Source organism: Giraffa tippelskirchi, chromosome 11, assembly GCF_054371585.1.
Source record: "Giraffa tippelskirchi isolate mGirTip1 chromosome 11, T2T-mGirTip1v1.2.pri, whole genome shotgun sequence".
Classification (NCBI taxonomy): domain Eukaryota; kingdom Metazoa; phylum Chordata; class Mammalia; order Artiodactyla; family Giraffidae; genus Giraffa; species Giraffa tippelskirchi.
The window spans coordinates 62,572,797-62,597,661 of record NC_137285.1 but is presented as its reverse complement, the minus strand read 5'-3'; the positions used below and the strand labels follow the sequence as shown (position 1 = coordinate 62,597,661).

Genomic DNA, 24,865 nt, shown 5'->3' with positions numbered 1-24,865 from the left:
ACTTAAAGTAAGATATACAGATCTAGAGCTCAGAGGAGATAGAAAACACTCACATCCTTAGGAAAGCTGACATCTTTATCCTAGAAAAGCAGCTAACTGTAATCCCCAAACATCCAAGGAAAATATTAGACTCTGACCATCTGGATTTAGTTAAAACAAAAAGCTGAGAAAAAACATGGCAGTAATATTTCATCAGCTAAAACAAAAACTACACAGCATGTGAAACAGAGATTTAAAAAAATCTTATTTCAATGGTATATTTATTATGTCACCAACCATACAGTATTTTAAAGTTTTAGCAGGGCTGGCCAACGTCTTTGGAAATATTCAACACCTGTGTTGGGCAATAAAGTGGCCACTACCCATCCTATTTTATCTAATTTAACTAATTTTAACTGATTTAAACAGCCACATGTGGCAGGTGGCTACTCTGTCAGACAGCGGCAGTTTAGAGCTTTCTCATGAATTTCATCTAATCCCCATCATCTACTTTGTGAATTAACTGACAGCAGGTGTGAGGGATAGAGGGATTAAAGAAGTAGAAGCTTTCATTCCATTTGCTTATTATTTTAATTTCAAGAATATATCTTAGTTGTAATGCTGAAAATATGCTTAACTTTACAAGTAAATACTACACTGTACAGAAAAATGAGGAAATACAGAAAAACAAAATAATCTATAAACGTACCTTTAAGAAATAATCTACAATTTACATTTAGTCAAATATGAAGAGGATCTACATTTTTGGCCCTTTTGTTAAAAGGAGCACCAATGGCTCAAGTTACTCTCTCTGAGTTTTATCACATTTCTCTTCTCCAACCCCATCCCCATCCCCAACACTTTGGAAATCCTATGAAAAAGCCATCATCTCTAGAACTCCACTTCAAGGCTGCCAAAAATAAACACTTTAATAGTCCTCTTGCTTATCTCCCTTTCACCACCATCACCCTCTGCCACCAATGTCTCACACTTAAACTAGAAACCACAATGTCACAAAATCATTTAGTCACTACAGTGAAAGAGTACAAGCTTTTAAGTAACTTGGTGAGTCTCCTTTAATTAGTCGGACTAATTACTTCTGCTGGTTTCTACACCTGTTCCTTTATTTAACAGAAAATAAGAATACCTAGACCATATAAAGCATCTATAAAGCATAACGCCTAGCCAGAGCAGCACTCAATGAATGACCTCTATTATGGCCTCCTATATCCTGGTGCCATCCTAAACACTTAATGTAGAGCTCTGAAACAAAACCGAGCCATCCTAGAGGTTACATTCCCCCGGCTTAACCCCCAGGGACTCTTTCTACCTGGGATGTGAATTCCTGACCCATCCCTTATTAGGTACTTTGCAAAGTACTTTATCAGAATACCATATTCCCCTTCTCTTGGACAAAGCTTTTCCAACCAATGTGCCAAGAATGATTATGGATGTGCTGAAATATTGACCCCCCAACTCCCTGGCCCCCTCAGCTTTTAGGGAGCCAGGGAGCCAGCCATACAAATAATCATTTTATGTGTGCCATGATGCAGAAAAGTTTGGAAACCTTGCTCTAACACACTATCTCATGTTGGCAGAAGGTTGGAGCTGGCAGCTTCCTTCCTCTAGATGATTTAGGTCTCATCACCAACTCTGTCATTCTCACGATTCTGCTTCAAAGACAGCAGTGTCACAGTTCTCCCAAAGGATCAAAAGAATCAAGCCTGAACATCAAGGAGCTGCGAGTCCAATGCCACACAGATACACAAAATATGAAACAAAAACTCTCAGGTGACAATATGGCAAAGATGCTACCAAATTTTCACAAAACATTTGAGTAATTTCCAGTAATATCTGCCTATAACTATTTTAAGGCAAAAGTTTAGAAGTAATGGAGGAAAGATGAAAGATAAAGTCACGAAGGAAAGAGAAAACGAAAATGTGTACTTTTGTAAAGGACAGCTGAGGATTTGTAAGAGCTATTTAGTGGCTTCCATGACTGGCTAAAGTTAGGAGACACTAAAGAGAACAAGATTATTTCCAAGTTCCTTTGTTTTATAGTCTTTTTTTTTCATACTTTCTAGAACTAATGCTGGTGAATATCTGACTTTTAGACCGCTATAGTCCCTAAGTCATCATCATCCATATTTTGTGGAACTACTCTTTCTGGTCTGCACATATATCATTCGTTTTTCATCCATAACCATATCCTCTTAAATTCCCTATTAAATTTACTTACTCCATCCTGAATTTATTCTATGCCATCCCAAATTCACCATTCTGGAATATATTTATACCTCCAGACTCTTACAATGCTAAGTCTATTACTTAAAGCCTTTATTTTCACATTTTCCACTCCTCTTTGTCATCTCACACACACACACAGATTTATATCTACCCCGTAAGAAAACTATCAAATAACACTCCATAGGCCTCCTCCAAATTCATTTCTTTTTGTCATACTTTTTGATATGATATGAAAACAGGTGATATGAAAATTAATAAAGGAAGAGACCTTCTTTACTTAATGTCTGAGAGAAAATCAGGTGAGATACCTCCAACTCGTACCAAAAAAGATGTAAAGAAAATATGGTAGAAGCAATCTGGAGTAGTAGTTGTCTGGATTCAGCAGCTCATTGTCTGGATTCAGATAACCCAGGTTCAATCCTGGCTCCACCAGTGTAATTCTGAGATTAGCTTCAGTTAATCATTTAGTTCCAATTTCTTTATCTGTGTGTGCCTGCTCACTCAGTCGTGTCTGACTCTTTGCAACCCCGTGGACTGTAGCCCGCCAGGCTCCTCTATCCATGTAATTCTCCAGGCAGAAATACTGGTGTGGGTTGTCATGCGCTCTTCCAGGGTATCTTCTCAACCTCAGGATTGAACCTGTGTCTATTGCATCTCCTGCACTGGCGGGTGTATTATTTACCACTGCACCACTTGAGAAGCCCCTCTTAATCTACAAAAATGAAAATTTTAGCCAAGTTATAAGGTTGCTGTGAGGATGAGATGAGATGAGATAATCACATAAAGTACTTAGCATAATGCCTGGCACACAGTAAGCAAACAAATGGTGTCAGATATCAATGTTCTGGCTTCCTCATTACCTTAGAAGGAAACGAATTTAGCATGATTGATTTTTTCATAAAGTTATGTTTTCTGTCGCCCTCAAAGTAAGGATGCTAGATAGAGGGAAAATTAACTTTTGAGCAGAACACACTGGTCATTCTGTATGGACTATGATGAGCTGTATAGTTCTCTTCAAGTTCAAACATTCTATAAAATAGGTGTCATTTTAGAACGTCAACCCTCGATCAACAAACACTTCATCAAATCAGCAAATTTCAATATGCACTCTAAACTTACATTAAGTTGGGAAGGATACGAACTTATTCACAAAAGAGAACTATCATTAAATTCTTAATTAGAGGTAATATGGAGAGAAAGGAGATGTCAAGATGAGCAGCAGCATGCCAAAGACTTAGGGACCACACCACTGAAACGTGCTTTGTCCTTTCTAAATAGGCCGAAGCCCAAAGCAGATACCTTAAGTGAAAAGTATGAAAATGAAAACAAAGTACAGTAAAAGTTTAAACTTTTACTCTGAGCTGTACCCAGTGGGTTGGTGATATTTAATATGTATTCAATAATCATTAACATATCAATTTATAAATCCACTGGATCTCTACAACATTGGCCACAAAGAGCTATCCCTAAAAACAAACCTCAAAACCACAAATCAGGAACTAAATAAGTAGGCAGCCTTACTTCCTTCTCTAGGTCTAGGAAGGAATTTAGAAACACTGAAATTCTGAAGTACCTAGAGATTTCATCACTATAAAGCTAGAATCTCTGCATTCTACTCTCCACGGTGCCCAAACTAGCTATGTAGAGTTTGAAAAGAAAAAAAAAGCTCCACAAAAAAAAAAAAAAGGTTTTCATTAACTTCAAGAAGACACTGCCTAAGGAGTGGTTTTTCATCTACTGGAGGTTATATATCTCATTTAAGAATTTTCTTCAGAGGGGAGAAAATGCACTGAAACAAAAAGTTTGCCCATAATTTCAGGGGTGGGGATGAGGAAGTCCCCTGAAAGTCACAGACCACGGACTCCCTAAGGCATGACCCCAGGATTTAGGCAAACTAATTTATCAATTTGAAAAAGAAGGAAAGTAACTGAGGCAGAGATTTTAATCCAAAAAATAAAATAAGATTAGAAATATTTTCTGATTTCTCAGCTAATGAGTGTTAGACCTGGTGGCTGGGAGGGAGGGTTGAACCAGGAAAAACAAAAGTGGGATTAATAGCGTACTGACGTGTAAATCTGTTGTCTTCAAATCGAAAGAGCAGCAACAGCCAACCCCTGCAGCCTTAGCAGGAAGGATTTAACATAACCAATTCTCGTCCACATTCCCACACCAGTGAGGTTAATTAAACAGCAAATGGGAACACACACACACCTGTCACATTTGCAGGTGAAAGCACAAGTTTAACAAAAGTCCTTCAGATCTTCCATCTTTTTCCTCCTTAAGAACCGACTTAGAGAAATGACATGCTTTAATATAGGAGAAAAGGAAGGGAGGGGGACAGAAATCCTAAAAGGAGGGTGGTTAAAAGGATGCGCAGGAAGTGGAAACTACAAACTTTTTGAGATCAAAGGGCTCAAGAGGGCGGATAAGAAGAACACAAAGGAAGTAACAATAAAGTAAAGTAAAAGGGAAAAGCGTCTAGAAACTGTTCTTAAAAAAACAAAACGAACAACAACAACAGAAAAACCTCTTTTCTTTTTCTAGACACGTAAACAGTAGTAACTTGGCAAAGAGGAACGGACGAGACGACAGCACAACTTCCTTCCCAAACTCCAGCATTCCTCGCACGTCCTCGCCAGCACAGCCAGGCTTGGGACATTTCCTAGGCAAGGCTCCTCCCTGCACCACAGCCTGAGGAACCTCTAGTAGGGACTATCACTGCGGGAGAGAGGAAGTGGCGGATGCAGGGAAAGAAGATCAGCAATACAGGCTGGACACCAAACCTGAGGGTGGCCCACTCGGAGACTCGGTCGGAAAGACCCGGATCCTGCAATCCCTTTCCCCACTCAATGCATTCACAACCGGGAGGGTGCCGCCCTGGGAGGGCCGGCCCTACCTCTTCGCCCGGCTGTTTCGGGGGCACACTCAGGGTGACAAGAGGGACGAAGGGGTAGAAATCCAAGGCCGAGTACCTGGGTAGAGAGAGATGGCACACACAGTCTAAGGACAGAAGTGCCCTGTGAAAGTACGGAACAGCGAACCCCAGAGGCAACGTGTCCGGCCGGGCAACCACCTCCAAGCCGCCCTCCCCCGCCTCTTTCCCGGCCCGCCAGCTCCGCCCTCACCTGTCTGCAGCGAAGCCGGCAGCGCTCACGTCGAGGATTATCCCTGCCTCTGCTCCCTGAAGTCGCCTCAGCCCTGGCCAGAAGTGAGCGGAAACGCGGCCTGGGCCTTTTCCTTCTTCCCCTTCCGCCAGGCACCTAGGCTTCTCCGGGGCGGGGAGCAACTGCAACTGTCACAGCCGCACACTGACCAACGTCCGAGGACACTCGGACCGGCAGCCTCTCCACCGGCGGCCTACAGCTCCTGCACCCGGAGCAGCGGAGCCGGAAGTGAGGGGACCGGAAGTAGCGTTGTCCGCGGCCCTGGACGGCCTCTCTCTCCCTCAATCTGGCCAGCCCAGCCACGTCTCGATGGTGCCAGCGCACCTCCCGCGAGGTCCCCTCTCCAGGGGGCGGGCCCCGCCCCCCGCCCCGCCCACTGCGGCCCTAGCAACCACATCCGGGACTCCGCCGGCGCCGTTGCCCGGGTAATTTTCTGGCTGCGGCCAGATGCTAGAGGGGCGTGAGCCCGGGTCCAGATGCCCCTGCTCGAGCTTGCCCCCGGGCGCGCGGGCCTGGTCTTGAGTGGTCGGAGGTCCAGGAGCCCTTAGCATAACTTTCTCACTCACACAGCCCAGCCTCACGCGTTAGGCTTTCCCCCAACAGATGGTGAGCCGGTGGCGGGAGGGCGCCTCTCAATCCCAGGAGAGCCAAAGCTTCTTTCTCAGCTGCCGGAGAGCGCGCAGAAGGTTATTCCAACCCCGCGGGCGTTGAGAGGGTGGAGGGAATGCGAGGTTTAGGGAGCAGACGGGATGCGGGTGCCTCACCTCTTCCCCAATGCCCTGCGCTGTCCACTCACGCCCACCCACTTCTGGAAGACCAGGCTGCTCTGTCCGGCATCCCTGAGTTATGACTTGCTCTGTCTTGGTGGTCACTTTCTGCCCTGCTTGCTCGCAGAGAGTGGATCCGTGGTACTTTTCTCTCCGGCTCCTCTTTACTCAGATGGCCGATTTCTGCTTTCTTTGCTTGCCCCATTACTGAATAGATCACTGCCCTGTCTACAGAAACCCCCGAACAGTCCTCTCGGATCCCGTGGTAGTTTCCTAAGTGAAGGCCCCAACCTGCACTTCGGCTCTTCTCCCCGTCCCCGCTCTGTACCGCTCGGCAGTGGTTCTAGACACCTGAAGCTCATTTGCCTACAGTACGTACCGGTGATCCAGCCGCGCTAGCCTCCCTTCCAGGTTCTAGACTGCTTTTACTTTGACAGCCCTGTCACTTGCAGAAATGCCGAAAGTAACAGCGCACTCCGTGGAATCTACCCCTCTAGACCATACTTCTCACCTGCCTTGGCACATTAGCTGACAAGACATTTTTAATGGCTAAGTGCCCGAAGGCAGAATTCTGCCTCTCCGGATTTGTAGGGAGTTTCAGCATAGTGAACCATACATCCCTGTGCAAATACCTATCCCATACACCACAAATGTTTCAAAAGTAAATACCAATATTTATTGTCTGAGATTTCCAGGACGCCTTCTCTGACAAAAGCCGTAATGAAATCCCAAAACATAAATCTGTGGTTGCATGTTGAATCGCTTCAGTCGTGTCCGACCCTTTACTATCCTATGGACTGTAGCCCGCCAGGTTCCTCCTCCAGGGGGATTCTCCATTCAAGAATACTGGAGTGGGTTGTCGTGCCCTCCTCCAGGGGAAATGGATGAATATTATATTCGTTCATTTAGCTTTAGTTCTACAGCTTACTGTGGATTTTCTGCTTCAAAGCATTCCTGTTACTCTTCTCAATTATAAGAGAAGGATCCCCATCTAGAATAATTACTGCTTTTATTACATAAGAACAGAATGGAACTTAGTAGCAAGTACAAGGATTAGAGTTTCAGAAGGATGTCTAGGAAGAGGTGGGTGACAGTGCTCAGTGGTGCTAGAAGGATATGTACTTAACTGTTTGGGCTGGCTGGGGCTGTAAGGATTCCTGCTAGCTGTCTCTTAAGTTTGAGGACATTTAACTCAAGTTATCTATTAGACCGTTAGGCTCAAAAGTATTTCTGATATTAAAAAGGTAGACACCTGGTTTAGTTATTTGTCCTTAGCTGGATCGTTTTCTTGGCAGCTGCTGGATGTGGTTGGAACTAATGCTAACTTCTACTTGGTGAGGGTGCTGTGAATCATTTTAGGTACTCTCTGGTCCAGTGTGATCCTGGTAGTGTGCAGTTAGTCCTTATATTAATACATAGTGTTATGCTGTGCAAGGCTATACACAGGATTAATCCTCCTATGATTTTTGCTACCCTCAGGGAAATGAGAAAGTAGGAAGGCCTGAAGGATACAATGGAAATTACTTCAGCTGGTGATGGAAAACAGTGAAAGTCTATGCACTTTCCTTGGGAAAAAAGGAAGTAGTAGCTATTATTCCTGGGTTTGGGGAAATTTTTTCATGCTGACTCAAAAGACTATTTTAAACCTAATCCTGCTTAGATGGAGATTCTCTCTCACTCTTTGCTTCCCTCCCTCCCTCTCCCTCTCTTTCTCTCTCCCTGTTCCCCTACAGCTCGGGGAATTCTTCCTGCCCATTCTCCTTGGGAAGAATAGAAGATTACTATTTTTCTTTTAATTGGCATTGTGTTTGGAGAAGTATAACAAGAAGGGAATAGCTGTCTGCCATATATGCTTATGACAGGGGGCTTATCTAGTCACTTACCTTTGCACTGCTATTGGCTATTATTCAGCTTTAGAAAAATCAGGTACCATTTATTCGCTTGGCTTATAGGGGAACCATAGCAGCCTATTTTTTTTTTATTGACCAGGAAGAAAAGCAGGCAATGGGTTCAAGGATACTGTTGTTTTCCCTTTACAAGTGAATTCAATGGGCATAATCTTTTCTCTTTGCTTTAGATGTTGAGTGCTATATTCCGCTCATCAATGTTATTTCCTCAAAAGAGAGAAGAAGGTGCAACCTCAGGTCTTTTCTGGAGGAATTCTGACAGTGTCGCTCACAGTCATTTCATCCCTCTTTATCAACAGCTTCCTTTTCCTGAAGATGTATTTAGTTCCTGATTGCACAGTGTAGTGCTCTGAAAGGAAACCCTTTATTAACGGGCGCTGATTAATGCAATATTTAAATAAGCCCATGAAAAGTAGAATGGGTAGAACATAAAGTAGAAATTGTTTTAATTACAAAGGAAAAAACTTATAATTCCATTGTCTACAGTTAGCATCAACATTTTGGTCAATATCTTATGCAAATATTTTTTCTTCATTTATTTAACAAATTGTAATTGGGAACCTACAGGTAGCTGGGCACTAAGCACTGTAGGAATAGCCATGAGCCTCTGTCCTCATGGAACTTGCAGTATAGGTTGTATTTGTTGGCATGCAATTTTGTATTTTGCTTTTCCCACTTAATATTGATATATTATGAAATTTCCCTCATATCATTAAATATTCTCCTTCAGGGGCTCAATAGTATTTTAAAATATAGATATTCCTTAAGTTATTTATCTAATCCTTTTTGTTACAGGTTTGGATTACTTTAAGTTTTCTCTATAATTATAAAACAACCATGTAGGAAATAGTCTTGTGTGGTATAATTCTAAGATGAATTCCAATGACTTTCACCTTGTATAATTCCTTCCTCTGCAAACATGATAAGATATCATTCTATGATTATGTTGTATTATATGCAAGAGGAATTTTGCAGATGTAATTGAAGTAACTACTCATTGACTTTGAGCTACTCAAAAGGAAGTTAATCTGGCTAGTCCTAAACCGACAGCATGAGTCTTATATTTTATTTATTTTATTGAAGTATTGTTGATTTGCAATATTATATTAGTTTCAAATGCACAAAATAGTGATTCAGTATTTCTATAGATTATACTCCATTTAAAGTTATTACAAAATAATAGCTACATTTTCCTGTGCTATACCATATATCCTTGTTGCTTATTCATTTTATACATAGTAGTTTGTATCTCTTAATCCCACACACCTGTCTTGCCCTCCTCCTTCCCTTCTCCTCACTGGTAATCGCTAGTTTGTTCTCTGTATCTGTGAGTCAGTCTCTGCTTTGTTATATACGTTCCTTTGTTTTAGATTCTACATGAAAGTGATAACAGAGTGTTTGTCTTTCCCTGACTTATTTCACAAAGCATAATACCCTCTAGGTCCATCTACAGTTTTGCAAATGGCAAAATGTCATTCTTTTTTGTGGCTGAGCAATATTCTATTATGTATTTATACGACATCTTTATCCATTCACCTGTTGATAGAGACTTAGGTTGCTTCCATATCCTGGCTATTGTAAGTGATGCTGTTATTAACAGTGGGATGTGTGTATCTTTTCAAATTAATGTTTTTGTTTTCTTCATATATATATATATATATATATATACAGCACTGAATTGCTGGATCATATGGTAGTTTCTTTCTAGTTTTTTGAAGAACCTCCATACTGTTTTCCATATTGTTGCACCAATTTACACTTCTGCCGACAGTGTACAAAGGTTTCCTTGTCTCCACATTGTTGCCAACATTTGTTATTGTTTTTGATGATAGCCTTTCTGACAGGTAGGAGGTGATATCCTGTTGTGGTTTTGATTTGCATTTTCCTCAAGATTATGATGTTGAGCATCATTTCATATGCCTGTTGGCTATCTATGTATCTTCTTTGGAAAAATGTCTAATCAGATCTTCTGCCTATTTTTAATTGGGTTGTTTGGTTTTTGATATTGAGTTGTATAGGCTATTTATATAGTTTGAATATTACCCCCTTCTTGGTCATATCATTTACAAGTAAGCTGTCTTTTCATTTTGTCGATGTTTTCCTTTGCAGTCCCAAAGCCTTTAAGTTTAGTTGGGTTACATGAACCTTTTAAAAGCATAGAGTTTTTTCTAGCTGGTGGCAGCAGAGGAAATTAGAGAGATTTGAAGCTTGAGAGAGATTTGACATGAGAAAGGTTCTCTGTTGCTGAAATAAAGAGGACCCTAGGCCAGTACCTGAGAGGGGCCTCCAAGAGCTAAGGGTAATCCCTGCTCACAGTCAACAAAAAACCAGGGACCTCCGTCCTACAACCACAGAAGTCTAAATTCTTTTACAGCTGAGCCACAAGGGAAGCCCAAGAATACTAGAGTGGGTAGCCTATCCCTTCTCCAGCAGATCTTCCCGACCCAGGAATCAAACCAAGGTCTCCTGCATTGCAGGCAGATCCTTTACCAACTGAGCTATCAGGAAAGCCCACAAATAACCTGAATGAACTTGGAAGCAAATTCTCCCCCAGCTTCTAGATAGAGACCAGCCTGACTGGCATCTTGATTTCAGCCCTCTAAGACACTAAGCAGAGGACTCAGTTAAGCCCACCTGGACTTCTGGCTAGTTCTGTGAGATAATAAATGGATATTGTTTTAAGCCACTAAATGTCTGTTAGTTTGTTACACAGCAATAGAAAATGAATATATTTGTAAGATAGATTATTTTTACATCTGTAATTTTGAGGGAGATGGGGGAATAAAATGGTGGGTATGGACTTGCTGGATAAAAAGTTATGCACATTTTTAAAGTTTTCATATTATATTACTAATTTGCCCTCAAGTAAGCTTTGTACCAATTTATGTGCCTCCTAGCAATGTATGTTACTGCATCCTGGCAAACCCTAGATACTGCTGCTTTGGTAAGCAAAAACAAAAAGGTAGCTCCTGTTTTGAAGGAAGATTTACATTTCTCTTACTACTAGTAGAATGGACAATTGTTTCCTTTATTTGGAGTTCAGTTGGTAAGTCTATTTTAGTGAGTTGCCTAGTCTTGGTCTTTAGTTAGCTTTACTGTTGTTACAGAGAAAGTAGTTCCTAACTACTAATAAGTAGTACAGCATTTCTCTACTGTAATATCTTCAAGGGGTTGTTGTTTTGTTCAGTCGCTAAGTAGTGTCTGACACTTCGAGACACCATGGGCTACAGGACACCAAATTCCTCTTTCCTCCACTGTCTCCCGGAGTTTGCTCAAATTCATGCCCATCTTCAAGGAGTAACATGATTGAGAGAATGATTACTTCTAAGAAATATTAGCTGCTTCCATCATTCCCTGCAAAAAACAAAAAACCCAGCGCCGTACTGTGGGAAAATAGAAAATTCCCATTCTCAATGAATTCAGCTTCATTGATTAGGCAGTATTGCCTAACTTTGCTAGGGAAAAAGCCTAGCTCGTCTGATTTGGCGTTGGAAATTTGGTTGTTTCAGGAATAAAGATGTATTGCATCTTACCATGGAAAACTGTAACTTTGATAACTGTTTTAGAAGGAAATATATACTGTTAACTCTCAGGAAAAAATCCTACTATCTTCCTAAAAAAAGTATCACTATTTTCAATTTGATCAAGATAATCATCTCTGATTGTGTGTATTATATTGCTTTATTTGGGATGGGGTATGGGAGAAAATTCAAGTCACTTTTTCTGTAGTCCTTATTGTTTGAGATGATAGAGTTTATACCTGACAAATGAAATAAAATGGAAGGAAAGAAGAGGAAGAAAGAAAGAAAAGAAAAACAACCAAACAGAAGGAAGAGATTCCCTTTTACTCTTAGAGAGTAGTTTTGCTTGATTTTGACTTTTCTTAAAAAATTGGTTCTTGCTACGTAAATTTCTGAAGGTTGGTATCCTTCCTAATAAGAGGAAGACACTTTTAATTTTTTATTCTGAAATAATGGTATATTTTTAGGATATCATAGAAAAATAGGCAGGTAGGTTCCATATATAAGAATTTTTTCAGTTGAATGGTCAAATCTTATTTACTTAAAAGATCAGCTCATCCTAAAATTGAATATGGGGTATGGTTTCTGTTTATGTCCCCAGAATTCATAATGGCTGTTCTCCTGTGGAAACCTTATACTGCCTTTTGGGGTGTATGTGGAGGGGGATAGGTTTGGAAAGGCATTGGAAATTCTATGTTAGCTTGATGCTTAGGGCATAGAACGTGTAACTGTTAGAAGAGCCATGCCATGTGTAAAAAGAATGGTGGATTTGACCTTGGAAAGCCTGGATTCTGAACTGCATTCAACCATGTTATAACTGTATGAGCTTTGAAATCCAGTTTTATCTTTCCCCTGAGTTGTTTGGAATACAGGAAGTAAAGCAGTTTGGAAATTAACACCCTAGGCTCTCATAATTATTATTAAGTTCTTTTTTGCAATAACAGCCAACAACAAAAAAGATTCTTTCACTGGTTTTGTTTCCTATAGTAAAAATTATTTCTTTGATTTGGACAACAAAGGCAGAGGAATTTTGATAAAGTTTTGTGCAAAAAAAAAAAAAATGCATGTGTTATCTTGAAACCTCCAAGGACAGAGAGAAAAACTAGAGGAATGCAGTATCTACCCTCTCACATGGAAGGAAGTAACCCCTCCACCCCCACCCGTTCATCAGATTAGCTTGTTTCCTTGGCCTGCAGGAGGCCCAAAGCCTGTGGATTCTAGTGGGGGAGATGCTACCCGGAAGGCAGGGGCCAGCCCATGTAGGGTGACCATTCTCACTGCACTATTTGGCTTAAGAAGAGTTCTACTCTCAGTATATATTTAAGGTGGGATTCTTGCTATCATTTGAAGTAGGATTTCATGAAATCTCAGAATTTTATAGATTGACACAGCAGATAGACACAGTAGAGGGAAGATAATGAGGATGAAAGTGAAAGTCACTCAGTCGTGTCCAACTCTTTGCAACCCCATGGATTATACAGTCCATGGAATTCTCCGGGCCAGAATACTAGAGTGGGTAGCCTATTCCTTCTCTAGTGGATCTTCCTAACCCAGGGATTGAACCCAGGTCTCCCGCACTGCAGGTGGATTCTTTACCGGCTGAGCCACAAAATGATGATGAAGTCATCAAATATTTATTGAATACTTTGTAAGGTGCTAAATACTGTGCTAAGTGCTTTACATGCTCTCACTGGATCTCACTGAATGTGCCATTACTCCATGAGGTACATGCTGTAGTTTATTTTACAAAAAAGGGGGCCAAGGCTTCAAATGCTTAAGTGAACTACCCAGGATCGCCTTAAGTACTAAATGGCAGAGTCACTTGCCAATTCAGGTGTGTCTGGCAGCAAGGCCCATCTCCTCACACTGTGATAAGCCCTTTATTTTACAGATAAACAAGTAGAGGTCCTGAGAGATTAAGACCATGATCTCTCTCCTTTTGTTTTTTTCTGCATTATATCTTCTCAGTAATTTGTTTATTCCCATGTGTTTTGTCAAGTATTTCTGGCCTCTGTGCATCCGGCCAATGTGTCAAAGTGACAAAAAGTTACTAGATTTTTAAGCAACTAGAATAAGATTTCAGTTTTTAAAATTTGTAATAGAATCAGTTGATTGGATTTTTAGTGGAACATTTTCTACCAGACTCCTATAAAGGAGACACTGTCTCCCATGTGCTATTAAAAGTTGGACCTTGTGACCACTGTCTGACTATGTTTTTCTTTTAGAGGAGCCAGAGGGGCAGCCTGTGACTTCATGGGAAAAATAGCCGCCAAAGATCTACCCAGCATCATTTTTAGTTCTTTAATTTTGGTAAGCCCACATTTTTAAAACAGATTAAATTTGTCTGATTTATTCCAGAAGTATATATTACAAAGCATTCAAAGGCAAGTAAGAACTCAAGGGGTCAGAGTGGAGCTCGAGAGCTTTCCACAGAGACACCATTTGGGAGGTAAGCATTTCTTCTGGAAGCTTCAGTTACTGTATTTTTAGAAACATGTTCCCATTCTTTTCATTATTATTAAAAGCATAATAAATTAGTATAATTTTTTTGATGTTAAGTTGACATGTCATCGTTAAAATTCCTCTTTTTTTTTTTTTTTTAAAAAACGTTTCAAGTGACAGAGGATATTGTCGAGTCTTAGAAGGGTTCTACCATTTTCTCCTCCACCCTACAGAGACTTGGAAATTAGCGACTGACGTTTTGCATGAAATTTCTGAATGCTTTTCTTCTTATCTCTGAGGCCTTCTGTGGAGAATTAAGAGGAGGTTGAATGCGCGCATGGATAAAATGGATCATCTTAAAGGATTGAAGTTCCAAAAATACATCAGCAGGACTGGACAGGTTTGACATAATGAGATTTCTATTTTAGCTTGACTTCTGGAACTCCGAATAAACTGAACTGCACAAGGTCCTGGGGAGAAGGTTTCTCCTCTAAAATAGTCTAGCTGCAGATAATATTTTTCTTATTCAGATCCTTTGAAGAAATGTATTTATTCATCCATTTCCGCAGAAATAAGACTATGAGACACTGACCAACTTTTAATATATTCACTGGCATAGAAAGCAATTTGTATCATACTGGAAAGTAAATTTTCCTAAAGAAACAGACCCAGAGAGAGACGACATCTCTACATAAGCACAGGGTGAGATGGCAGAAGCTCCTGTGGATGCCTCAACCCTGCCTGTAACTGTGAAGAAAAAGAAAAGTCTATCCATTGAAGAAAAGATCGACATCATCAATGCAGTAGAAAGCGGTAAGAAAAAAGCAGAGATTGCAGCTGAATATGGAATAAAGAAAAATTCGTTGTCTTCTATTATGAAGAATAAAGACAAAGTTCTGGAAGCCTTTGAATCACTGAGATTTGATCCAAAGAGAAAAAGACTGAGAACTGCTTTTTACACAGACCTGGAAGAGGCACTAATGAGGTGGTATCGGATCGCTCAGTGTCTGAACGTGCCGGTCAATGGTCCAATGCTGAGGCTAAAAGCTAATGATTTTGCCCAGAAACTGGGACATAATGATTTTAAGTGCAGCAATGGTTGGCTGGATCGTTTTAAATCCAGGTATGGGCTAGTATTCAGGGCTCAACCTGTAGAAGCTACAGGTGTACCAGTAGACCCTTCGGCTGTCTGGCACCAAAACATACTTCCTTATTATTTAAATGATTATCATCCTAAAAATGTTTTTAATGTAAAAGAGACTGGGCTGCTTTATCGAATGTTGCCTACAAATACCTTTGCATTTAAAGGAGAAACCTGTTCAATTGGCAAGTTATGCAAAGACAGAATAACTCTGGTGGTTGGGACAAACATGGACGGCTCAGAGAAACTTCCTCTGCTTCTCATTGGAAAAAACAGAAATCCGCATTGCTTCAAAGGCATAAAATCATTGCCTGTGTATTATGAAGCTAACAAAATGGCATGGATGACGGCCGATGTATTTGAACAGTGGATGCAGAAGCTGGATGAGAGATTTCAAGCTCAGCAAAGAAGAGTGGTGATTTTTATTGAATCTTCTCCTGCACACCCAGAGGTAAAAAACCTGAAGTCCATTGAATTAGCATTCTTTCCATCATGTTTATCTTCCAAATTTATAGCTATGAAACAAGGTGTTATTAGAAGCCTTAAAATCAAATATCGACACTGTCTTATTAAGAAATTTCTGAGCTCTGTTGAAGGCAGCAAAGAATTTACCTTTTCCCTTCTAGATGCAGTTGATACACTGCATCTCTGTTGGAGGGCTGTCACCCCAGAGACTATTGTTAAGAGCTATGAAGAGGCAGGATTCAAATCTCAAAGGGGAGAAAGTGAGGAGGCAAATGCAGAGATAGACACTGGTCTTGATTTGGTTGCCGACGCCCAGGCAGCAGGAGTGGAATTTCCTGAAGGCTTATCTGTAGAAGAATATGCTGCCCTGGATGATGACTTAGAGACTTGTGAGGTGGCAGCAAGCTCTGATGCTGTATGCCCCAAAGAAAGTGAATCAGGTGAAACTGGAGTTTATACTTCTGACGAGGAGGAGGATGGTGGATCCTTGGAAAGCGAACTCCCTTTACCATCAAAAAATGAGGCAATAACTGCTTTAGATACTCTGAAAACTTTTCTTAGAAGTCAAGATATGAATGATAAGCTTCATAATTCTTTAGCAGACCTTGAAATTTTTATTAACTCTTTATCATCTAAGTAATTAATTATTGTACAACATCTGAAGATAATAGAGCTTTTTATAATGTATTTTACTATTAATATTTAAGGTATGTAAAGGGAAAATACCTCTTAAACCTAAAAAATGCCTAACATAATTTTTGGTTTAATTGCAGATGTCTTTGGTCTGTCTGCAGAGTACAGTTCCCTAGGTAGATTAAATGATGAGTAAGTAAATGAAAAACATGAATTTCAATTTAGTAAGATTTGGGGGAGCAGAAAATAAATTTCACAGGCCTTATATTTGAAATATATGGCATATATGTCAAAAACAAAAAGAACTCCACAACTATTTGATTCACACAGGTTGAACTGGTGATTGCTATTTTCTATTTTTTTCAAGTTCAGATCATGTTGTAAGATATTTTAATTTTTCTACCTCGTCTAAGAACCAAAACATGTATCTGTTGGTTAGATATTTATTTTTATAAACATATACTAACTAGACTCTGAAGTATCAAGTGCTAATTTTAAATTATTTTTCTCATGACTAGCTAATCATGCTAATAAAAATTATGAAAAATTACTGAAAAAAATCTGACCCAATTATATACCCAAATGATTAAAAATATGCATCTAACTTTCAAATTATTTCTGTATAAGGTCAAATGAAAGACTATGACCTTATCAGGTTTTCTTAAATCATCTATAACCAGAAGATGAAATGGATTCTTCCTAAATATTTGTATGTATATGTGTGTGTGTTTAACAGAAAAGTACATTAAAATATGTATTAAACTCTTTTTATATTTTAATAAGATTACTCTTAAAAACATGAAGAAACATATGCAGTTACTAAAAAAGAAAATATGTAATTCTTAGTTTTCTGATTTTAAGAGCTGAAACTTTTTATCTATAATATTGGATTTTTTTATTTTACTGAATTTTATTTTCAGGACAAACTGATTGTTCTGTCAGTGTATTTTGATGTTTTGTTTTGTTTTGTTTCAACTTCAGTGGGTAACATTTTGGATTAACTTTCTGTTTGAGAAAGTTTTGTATTCAGAATGTTTTAAAATATTGTATGAAATTACTTATATTCCATAAAATAGTTTTTAACCAGTAGAAAAATATAACAATGTATCTGAATTTTTTGTTGTTAAATTTTAAATACATTTAAGTTATTACATCTAATTTAGTGTTCCCTTTGAAAAGTATTTTGAAAAAAGTAAAAACATTATATAGATGATTTTTATTTTGAATTATTAGTCTGCCAACACAAGACACATTTGGAAGTGACTATTTATAGAAAGTATTTTTATTTTCCACTGTTGACTTACTTTGCATTTGAGATTTAGTAGTTGTTAAGCCTGAAAAATGTATTAATATTAAAGTTTCTTTTAGAGTAAAACATAGATTGTTTATGTTTAATTAAAAACATTTTTATTAATGACTTGATTTAAAATTTTAATGTGATGGAATCATGGACCTAAATCGTGGACCTTGACCTCTCTTAAGAGCCCCAACTTGTAAGTAACGTACCCGGTCAATACTGAGCCCTCAATAACTTTTTTCTCCACTTCATACCATTTGGATATCAAATATTTTATTTAATCATTCCAGATATTTTATCACATAAGAATTATTATTTCCAGTTTTACAGATGAGGAAATTAAAACCTGGAACGGTGATTTGGTTAAAATCTCAGGACGAAAACTAAAGTGCAATAGTTCTCCATCACCTAGTCCTGTGTTCTGCTAACTATATGCCACAATATTTCTTTGCTGTACTCTATAAAACAAAATTCTATGTTTTTTTCCCCTTGAACTGAGGGTTCTGAGGTCAAAAGTATTTCAGAGAATAACCTGAGTCTTTGCAGTAGCTGTATTCATACCTCTCTCCTAAGAACATTGTTGCTAATGAAATACCAGGACTTTCTGATTTGGTACTCTGTACCATTTTAACACAGAGGTTCGATGGAGTTCTAATGAAAATATTTAAAAACAGCTTTAATATTCCCAAAGTGTTGAAAGAACCTACTCATTTCCTCTATATGACATCATCCATTTTTTACTTCTGGGCATAATAAATCTCAAGGTGATAAAATAAGACAAGGCTCCTATGAAGACTAAGGAAAAGGTGCCTGAGATTTAAATTCAAAGATAAACTTAAAATTGTTGATGGTGTACACAGTTCCATGTATTACAAGATAAGTAGATTTAGATCATTTTCAGAACAAAACAAAAAAGTCACTTTGCCCAAGACAGTCACTACTGCCTGCCTCACTCCTGATCTCTCTTCCCTATGTACAGTTGCAAAGAGTCGGACACAACTGAACGACCAACACACACACAGAAACAGTCAGTACAGAGTTGGGACTAAATGTCACTTGTCTTTTCAAAGAAGAACTTGATTTACAATTCATTGGTTTTTCAATTAAATGTGACGTTATTCTTCCTTACAAATTCCTGTTGTTTCAGCAGTGTTTTTGCCTGTTTCTGCTTCATCAAGCAACAAATCTTACGTTGAATTTGGGACACTGTTTCACTCCATCAATGAGGGGTTTGGTTCAGGATAAAAAAGGACAATGAGTAAATCAAGGCCTGTTGGGTTTTATGCTACTTGCCTGGCTTCTTATTTGGACCTAAGATCAAATGTTAAACCTCCCTTTTCACGTATACAAAGCAGAATAATTGGAAGGGGAAGTAAAGTAGGAGAGGAAGAGTCAGAGGAAATGCAACAGAGATGCCTCAGATTTTAAAAGAAGCCTTTTCAGTCCCTCTTCCAGCAGGGGCCCCTTAGAAACTGGCAGACAGAAGTTTGCCCCCAAGGAAGATAGCACCACACTTCTGCTCAGAGTTTCAGAGTCCAGCGGTGGGTTGCATCTTTGTCAGCACTAAAGATTTTGCAGGCTGAGTGCAGGCAGTTACCCTAGTTGCCAGGAGATCTCTTGAGAGAAAGGCCTAGGCTGGGGGCCACACATACAATTAAGTTCTCAGAAAACATTTCAGTCACCCGATATATTAAATCTAGTCATAGTCCTACGCTGTCTTGCAAAAGACGTTTCATTTCTCTGAATCTCAGTTTCCTACATTCATAAAATGAGAGTGAAACTTCATTTGAATTTATTTTGTAGATGAAAGGAAAATTTGCATGTGAATGCTTTCAGCAAACTTGAAAGTGTTCCACAACCACAGCGAATGACTGAAAGGTGCTTCCAGGTTACTGCCCCCAGATATGCCCAAGTATTAATATCGTGGGCGCTAAACACCGATGAGAATTTTCTCATTGAAATTTCTTCTGTGCAGTGAAATAGGACAATCACCATTTCTAGAAATATGCCATTTATCTGTAGAAATAAAAAAATTATTTCTGTTTTGAGTGAGGGAATAAGGTGACTTAGAAAGCTTCATTTTTTTAAAAAATTGATCCTCATGGAAAGCAATTCAATAAAATAAGCACTCCTTGCGAAGTAGCTTTCTAACTAGCCTGTTGTATCACCACATTAGCTGATTGTATTGTACTGTTTCCTTGGACTGTGTATCTGAGGATAACCCAGAGTCTGGGGAAAGACTAATAAACACACTACTATTGTAATCTGCCATAACAAAATACCACTGACTGGGTGGCTTAAACAACAGAAATTTATTTTCTCACGGTTCTAGAGGCCAGAAGCCTTGAAATCAGGGTGCCAGCTGCTCAGTTTATGGTGAGGAATTTCGTCCTGGGCTGCAGACAGGCATCCTGTTCCTGGTGCTCCTGTGACCTCTGCTTTGTCAGTACAGGGAGAGAGAGAAAGTGCTAGCCCTCTGGCGTCTCTCCTTGGAAGAGCACTGGGCCACGGTGAGGAGCCCATCTTCATGACCTCAGCTAACCCTGATTATGTTCTCAAAGCCCCATCTCCAAGTACCATCACACTGGAGAGTTAGGGCTTTAACATATGAATTCTCAGTCATCCAGCTACCCCATACTGACGAAAGTACAGTTGACCCTTGAAAAACACAGGTTTGAATGGCAAGGGTCCACTTAGATGCGGATTCCTTTTGCTAAATATGTACTACACTGATCCTCTGTTGGTTGAATGTGTGTATACAAAGGGCACACTGTAGTTATACACATGTTCTCAATATCCTGGAGGGTCAGTGCCCCAACCCCCACATTGTTCAAGGGTTAACTTTTCACATATTAATCAGCTTTGTTTTCGATTTGCTATAAACTGAAAGGATATGCATATTTCAGAACTTATTAATTAGCAGTAGCTATTAGCAAAGACTTTAAAGCTTATGAAACTTTAAGAAGAGATGGGGACGTATTTCATGTCCTTGAACAAATGGGAAGACTCAATATTGAAATATGCCTATTTCCTCCAAGTTAATTTCAAACAAAATCCCATTGCAGGTTTGTTGAAAATTTTGCAAAATATTGTTTGAAAATTTTGAAAAAAAATTCTGATTTGTATTTGGGAAAATAAAAATGTTTCAATATCTAAGAAATTCTTGAAAAATAGAAATAGGTAGTATTTGATGTATACCAGAAGTTTAAGCGATATGATGTTGGCAAGAGAGTTGATAGGTCAATCAAAAGAATGACATATGATATCTAGAAAAAAACAAAGAATTTGCATATGATAAAAATGGTTTTTATTCAGTGGTGAAAAAGATGGGTTATTCAGTAACTGATATTGAGGCAACTGGCTAAGAGAATAGGATTTTTTAAAGTCATATTCAAAATGAATCCTAGAAGGATTAAAGACTTGGAAGGAAAGCAAAAAAGGGAAGAAAGGAAGGGTAAGAGGAAAGGAAAAAGAAAGGACACAGAAAAAAATGGAGAGAAAGGACAGAAACTTGTAAACACTAGGGGGGAAAAGGTAAATCTTTTAATAGAGAAGATCTTTTCAAAAATATGACACTCAAGAAAACACTTGGGTATGAAAATATTTTCAACATCACTAGAAATCAAAGAAATACAAGCAAAATGAGATAGCTTTGTGGGGAAGGTTTAGTACGTTAGAAAGATTATGAAGAATGATAATACTAAATAGAGACAGCATAGAAAAATGGATGCACTGCTGTCGGAAATAAAAATTGATACACTGTTACTATAATTATAGCTGACATGTATTAAATGCTTACTAATTACCAAACTGTTCTCAGTGTTTCACGTAAGTTACCTCACTCAATCCTCAGAATAATTCCAATTTTTATCATTCCCATTTTACCAATGAGAAAATTTAAGTATAGATACAGTTACAGGAAATCCCATGGACTAAGGAGCCTGGTAGGCTACAGTCCATGGGGTCGCAAAAGAGTCATACACTACTTAGTGACTAAACAACAACAGCTAACAAATAACAAAATGAAGATTTAAACATAGAAAACCTGACTTAGAAATATGTTGTACATGATAAAAAATTTATCCTAACAAAACAGAGAAAACAAGAATATTTGTTGCAGTGTTTATATAGGGGCATGGGCTTCCCAGGTGGCTCAATGGTAAAGAATTCGCCTGCCATTGCAGGAGATGCAGGAGCCGTGGGTTCGATCCTTGGGTCAGGAAGATCCCCTGAAGAAGGGAATGGCAACCCGCTCCAGTATTCTTAGCTGGAAAATTCCATGGACAGCAGAGCTTTGTGGGCTACCGTCCATGGTTCACAAAGAGCTGGACACAACTGAGCGACTGAGCACACTTGCCATACGGGGCCCTAGTCCCATGTCCAAAGCCGTGGAGGCAAAGATGTTTCAGAATTTCTCAGGTTTGAAAAAGACAGTAGATGCATATACTTCATATTATGCAACACCCCTGGGAATGCTAGGGTGGCATCCCACAACCAAACATTAATAATTTTGCAATGAAACATAGTCACTTCAAGTCAGATGTGTAAAGATTATAAATAGCTTAGTAGCTTCATAGTTTTTATTGCCAAATAAGTTCATGTCAGTCAGTTTTTACCATCACAAGGCTACAAAAAGGTTTTCAGAGCTTTTCATGTTTCAGAATGCAGATAGCAGATTGCAGTCCTATAATAACTTAAAGCAAACGACTGAAAGCTATCTGAATGTTTTTAAGAGAATTGATTAAATATGTTTACATTGATGAAATATCAACATCTAAACTTTTAAAAAATTTCTTTTACTGTGTGTATTTGCAAATTTGCTTGCATGAACTGAAGTGAATATTTTCTAAATTGCAAATTCTGGAACTAAAATCTTCCGATTCTTCTTGTTGAGCATCTTACTGTCACCACAAGGCTAGGAAATTCCTTGCCAAGTAAAACAGAAACTATACATAGTATTGAATTGGTGAAAAACTAGACTTACTGGTTTAATGTACTATAAATTATAATACATGTTCATCTTTGAACATCAGCCCAATATAAGTCCAAAGAAATCAGCTTCCTTGATCGGAGAACTCTTGGCCAATGTGTCAGGGAGAAAAATCAAAAGAATAAGAGCCCTATTTCATTCCACTTTTACTTATTTTTTTCTGAGTCATCAAATCCCAACAAGATCATGTTTTGCTTTTTAAAGGACTACTGTTTAATCTCATTATATCTTTCCAAGAGTACCTATTAAATATAAGCAGGTTGTTGTTATGATTAATACTTGCTCAGTTGGGTAACTCAGTGATGTTACAGATCGTTTTGTTTCCTGTGTTAGGCATAAAGACCAGGTTTTGTTTTGTTTTCCTCTAACTTCCTCTTCGAATGCCACTAAACTCCCCCGTTGTTAATGCAAAGTCACACCAGTGTTGCTGGCTGATGCCACACCTTATTTTCCATATTGCAAAATAGATAACTCAGCATGGAGATAAAAGTCATTTTCATGTTACTACCTGCCCCACTGAGCAACCACTTCCAAAAAAAGATTCAGAATCACATCTCTTAACACTTGGAGTGGTTTGCAGAGAGATATTTGCCCCACCCCTACACTCTAAATATCTAGGAGAATCTCATACTGTTTGTGCAATGAACAGTCAATTACCAAGTTAAATTAAATCAAGCAAATTAGTTACCAAAAATTAAGAAAGCAAAATAAAGCAAATAATAACAAAAAAGACTCAGACCTATGCACTGCAACTATTTTAATTGTTATAAAGTCAGCCAACAATAAGCTTGGTAAAAGAAGAGTCATATGCAATATCACAAGAGAGTAATCACTAATTTGATATACTCTAATTTTTAATTTAAAAGTATAGGGAAGTATATATAAATATCTACCAATTTATATAATATACTGTTGGCTTCAGATTACCATATATATCCTTTATTTTCTTAATTTATTCCTAAATATTTTATAGTTTGATTGCTACTATGAACGTAATAGTTTCCTTTTTAATTTTCTGATTACTGCTATTGTGTTATTGTTTGGTCACTAAGTCCTGTCCAACTCTTTGCAATCCCATGGACTATAGTCCACCAGGCTCCACGGTCCATGGGATTTCTCAGGCAAGAGTACTGGAGTATGTTGCCATTTCCTTCTCCCGGGGATCTTCTTGACCCAGAGATTGAACCCACTTCTTCTGCATTGGCAGGCAGATTCTTTACCCCTGAGCCACCAGGGAAGCTTTACTGCTAGTATAGAGACTCATGAATGATTTTTGACTATACCAGACACATCATCAAGATTTCTTATTAATTCAAGTATGTTTTCTAGTCAGATCATTTTATTATTAAAATTGAAATCACAATTTCTTGTGTTTTTTAAAATTTATACTACGTATTTTATTTTTCTCGTCCCTACTTTAAGACCATGAAATAGTCCTCTGGATTTTTTTCTAGTAGCTTACAAGCTTTGTTTTCATATTTGGATTTATCCTGTGTGTAGGAGAGGCAAGGGTCTAATCTAACTTTCTTAAAGGGCGAGTTATTACCCTCTGCTGACTAGTTTACTCTTTTGTAATGCTTTTTCTATTTATAATAAATTCTTGTACCCTCATTGAGAGGTCATGCCGAACAGTTTAAACCCTACAATGTCTGAGTAATTTTAAAATTAAATTAAATTTTAAACTAGAAGAAAGTTAATATTTAACGGGAAAGATTGTTGTTTTTCTGCTACTTAATGAGAATGAGGGCTTGTGGACAAGAAAAGTTTAATTTTGTAAAAAAAAGTATGTTTTTGCGTTCCTGAATTGTAGTTGTACAGTTTAAGTCTATTACAAGGCTAATAACCTTTCACAACAGCCACTTGGACTTAGACTTTGTCATTTTTTTCCCCCGACATTTGATCATTATCCGCCATGTTCAATTATTCTGTTAGAGAAATTATGCAAAATCCTAGGAAGTCCAGATTGATATTGCCTAATTTATTTTGTTTCTCAGAGAGTTTTCCAAATAGACTCAATTCAAGCCTAGTGACTCCCAAAGAAAAAAAACAGCTGTTTATTCCACAAGAATCTGTCACACTCTTTATGTGAGGCCCTGAGGATGTAATGGTGAGAGTGAAAAATATCCTTGCCATTATGGAACTAGCAGACTGTAGTCAATAATGACACACAAAATATAAAATTACAACCATGCTAAAAACTCTGCAGGAGTAGTACCTGCTTCTATAAAATCATATAATATGGGAAACTGACCTAATCTCAAGGTCAAGAAGGAAGTGTCAGCTGAGACCTGAGGTTTGACTAATAAATAAAT

General features: G+C 38.5%; 2 protein-coding genes across 23 annotated transcripts in view; one reads left to right on the top strand and one right to left on the bottom strand.

The window, feature by feature from the left end:
* The window catches only part of ARFIP1 (ARF interacting protein 1), a 135,802-nt gene extending 130,194 nt beyond the window's left edge, over window positions 1–5,608 (bottom strand). For all 9 annotated transcript variants that reach the window (XM_081543660.1, XM_081543654.1, XM_081543658.1 and 6 more), the window contains exon 1: window positions 5,352–5,608. The gene's annotated coding sequence lies outside the window, so the exon portion shown is untranslated. The remainder of the gene's footprint in view (window positions 1–5,351) is intronic.
* On the top strand, window positions 3,836–18,695 carry TIGD4 (tigger transposable element derived 4). 14 transcript variants are annotated; one of them, XM_081543652.1, is made up of 5 exons: window positions 5,810–6,076; window positions 13,944–14,034; window positions 14,261–15,619; window positions 16,407–16,458; window positions 18,543–18,695. In XM_081543652.1, exons 3-4 carry the CDS (start codon window positions 14,735–14,737, stop codon window positions 16,440–16,442), a joined length of 921 nt encoding a protein of 306 aa, XP_081399778.1. In that variant the 5' UTR covers window positions 5,810–6,076; window positions 13,944–14,034; window positions 14,261–14,734; the 3' UTR covers window positions 16,443–16,458; window positions 18,543–18,695. The 14 variants fall into 14 exon arrangements, 10 of the variants coding, with proteins under 10 accessions (XP_081399771.1, XP_081399772.1, XP_081399778.1 ...); XM_081543650.1 differs by having other exon boundaries at window positions 14,261–16,156; XM_081543653.1 differs by having other exon boundaries at window positions 14,202–15,619.
* Window positions 18,696–24,865: the final 6,170 nt, after the last annotated feature.

Coding starts and splice junctions, on each gene's coding strand:
- TIGD4 (XM_081543645.1), top strand. CDS start 14,735: ATGGCAGAAGCTCCTGTGGATGCCTCAACCCTGCCTGTAACTGTGAAG.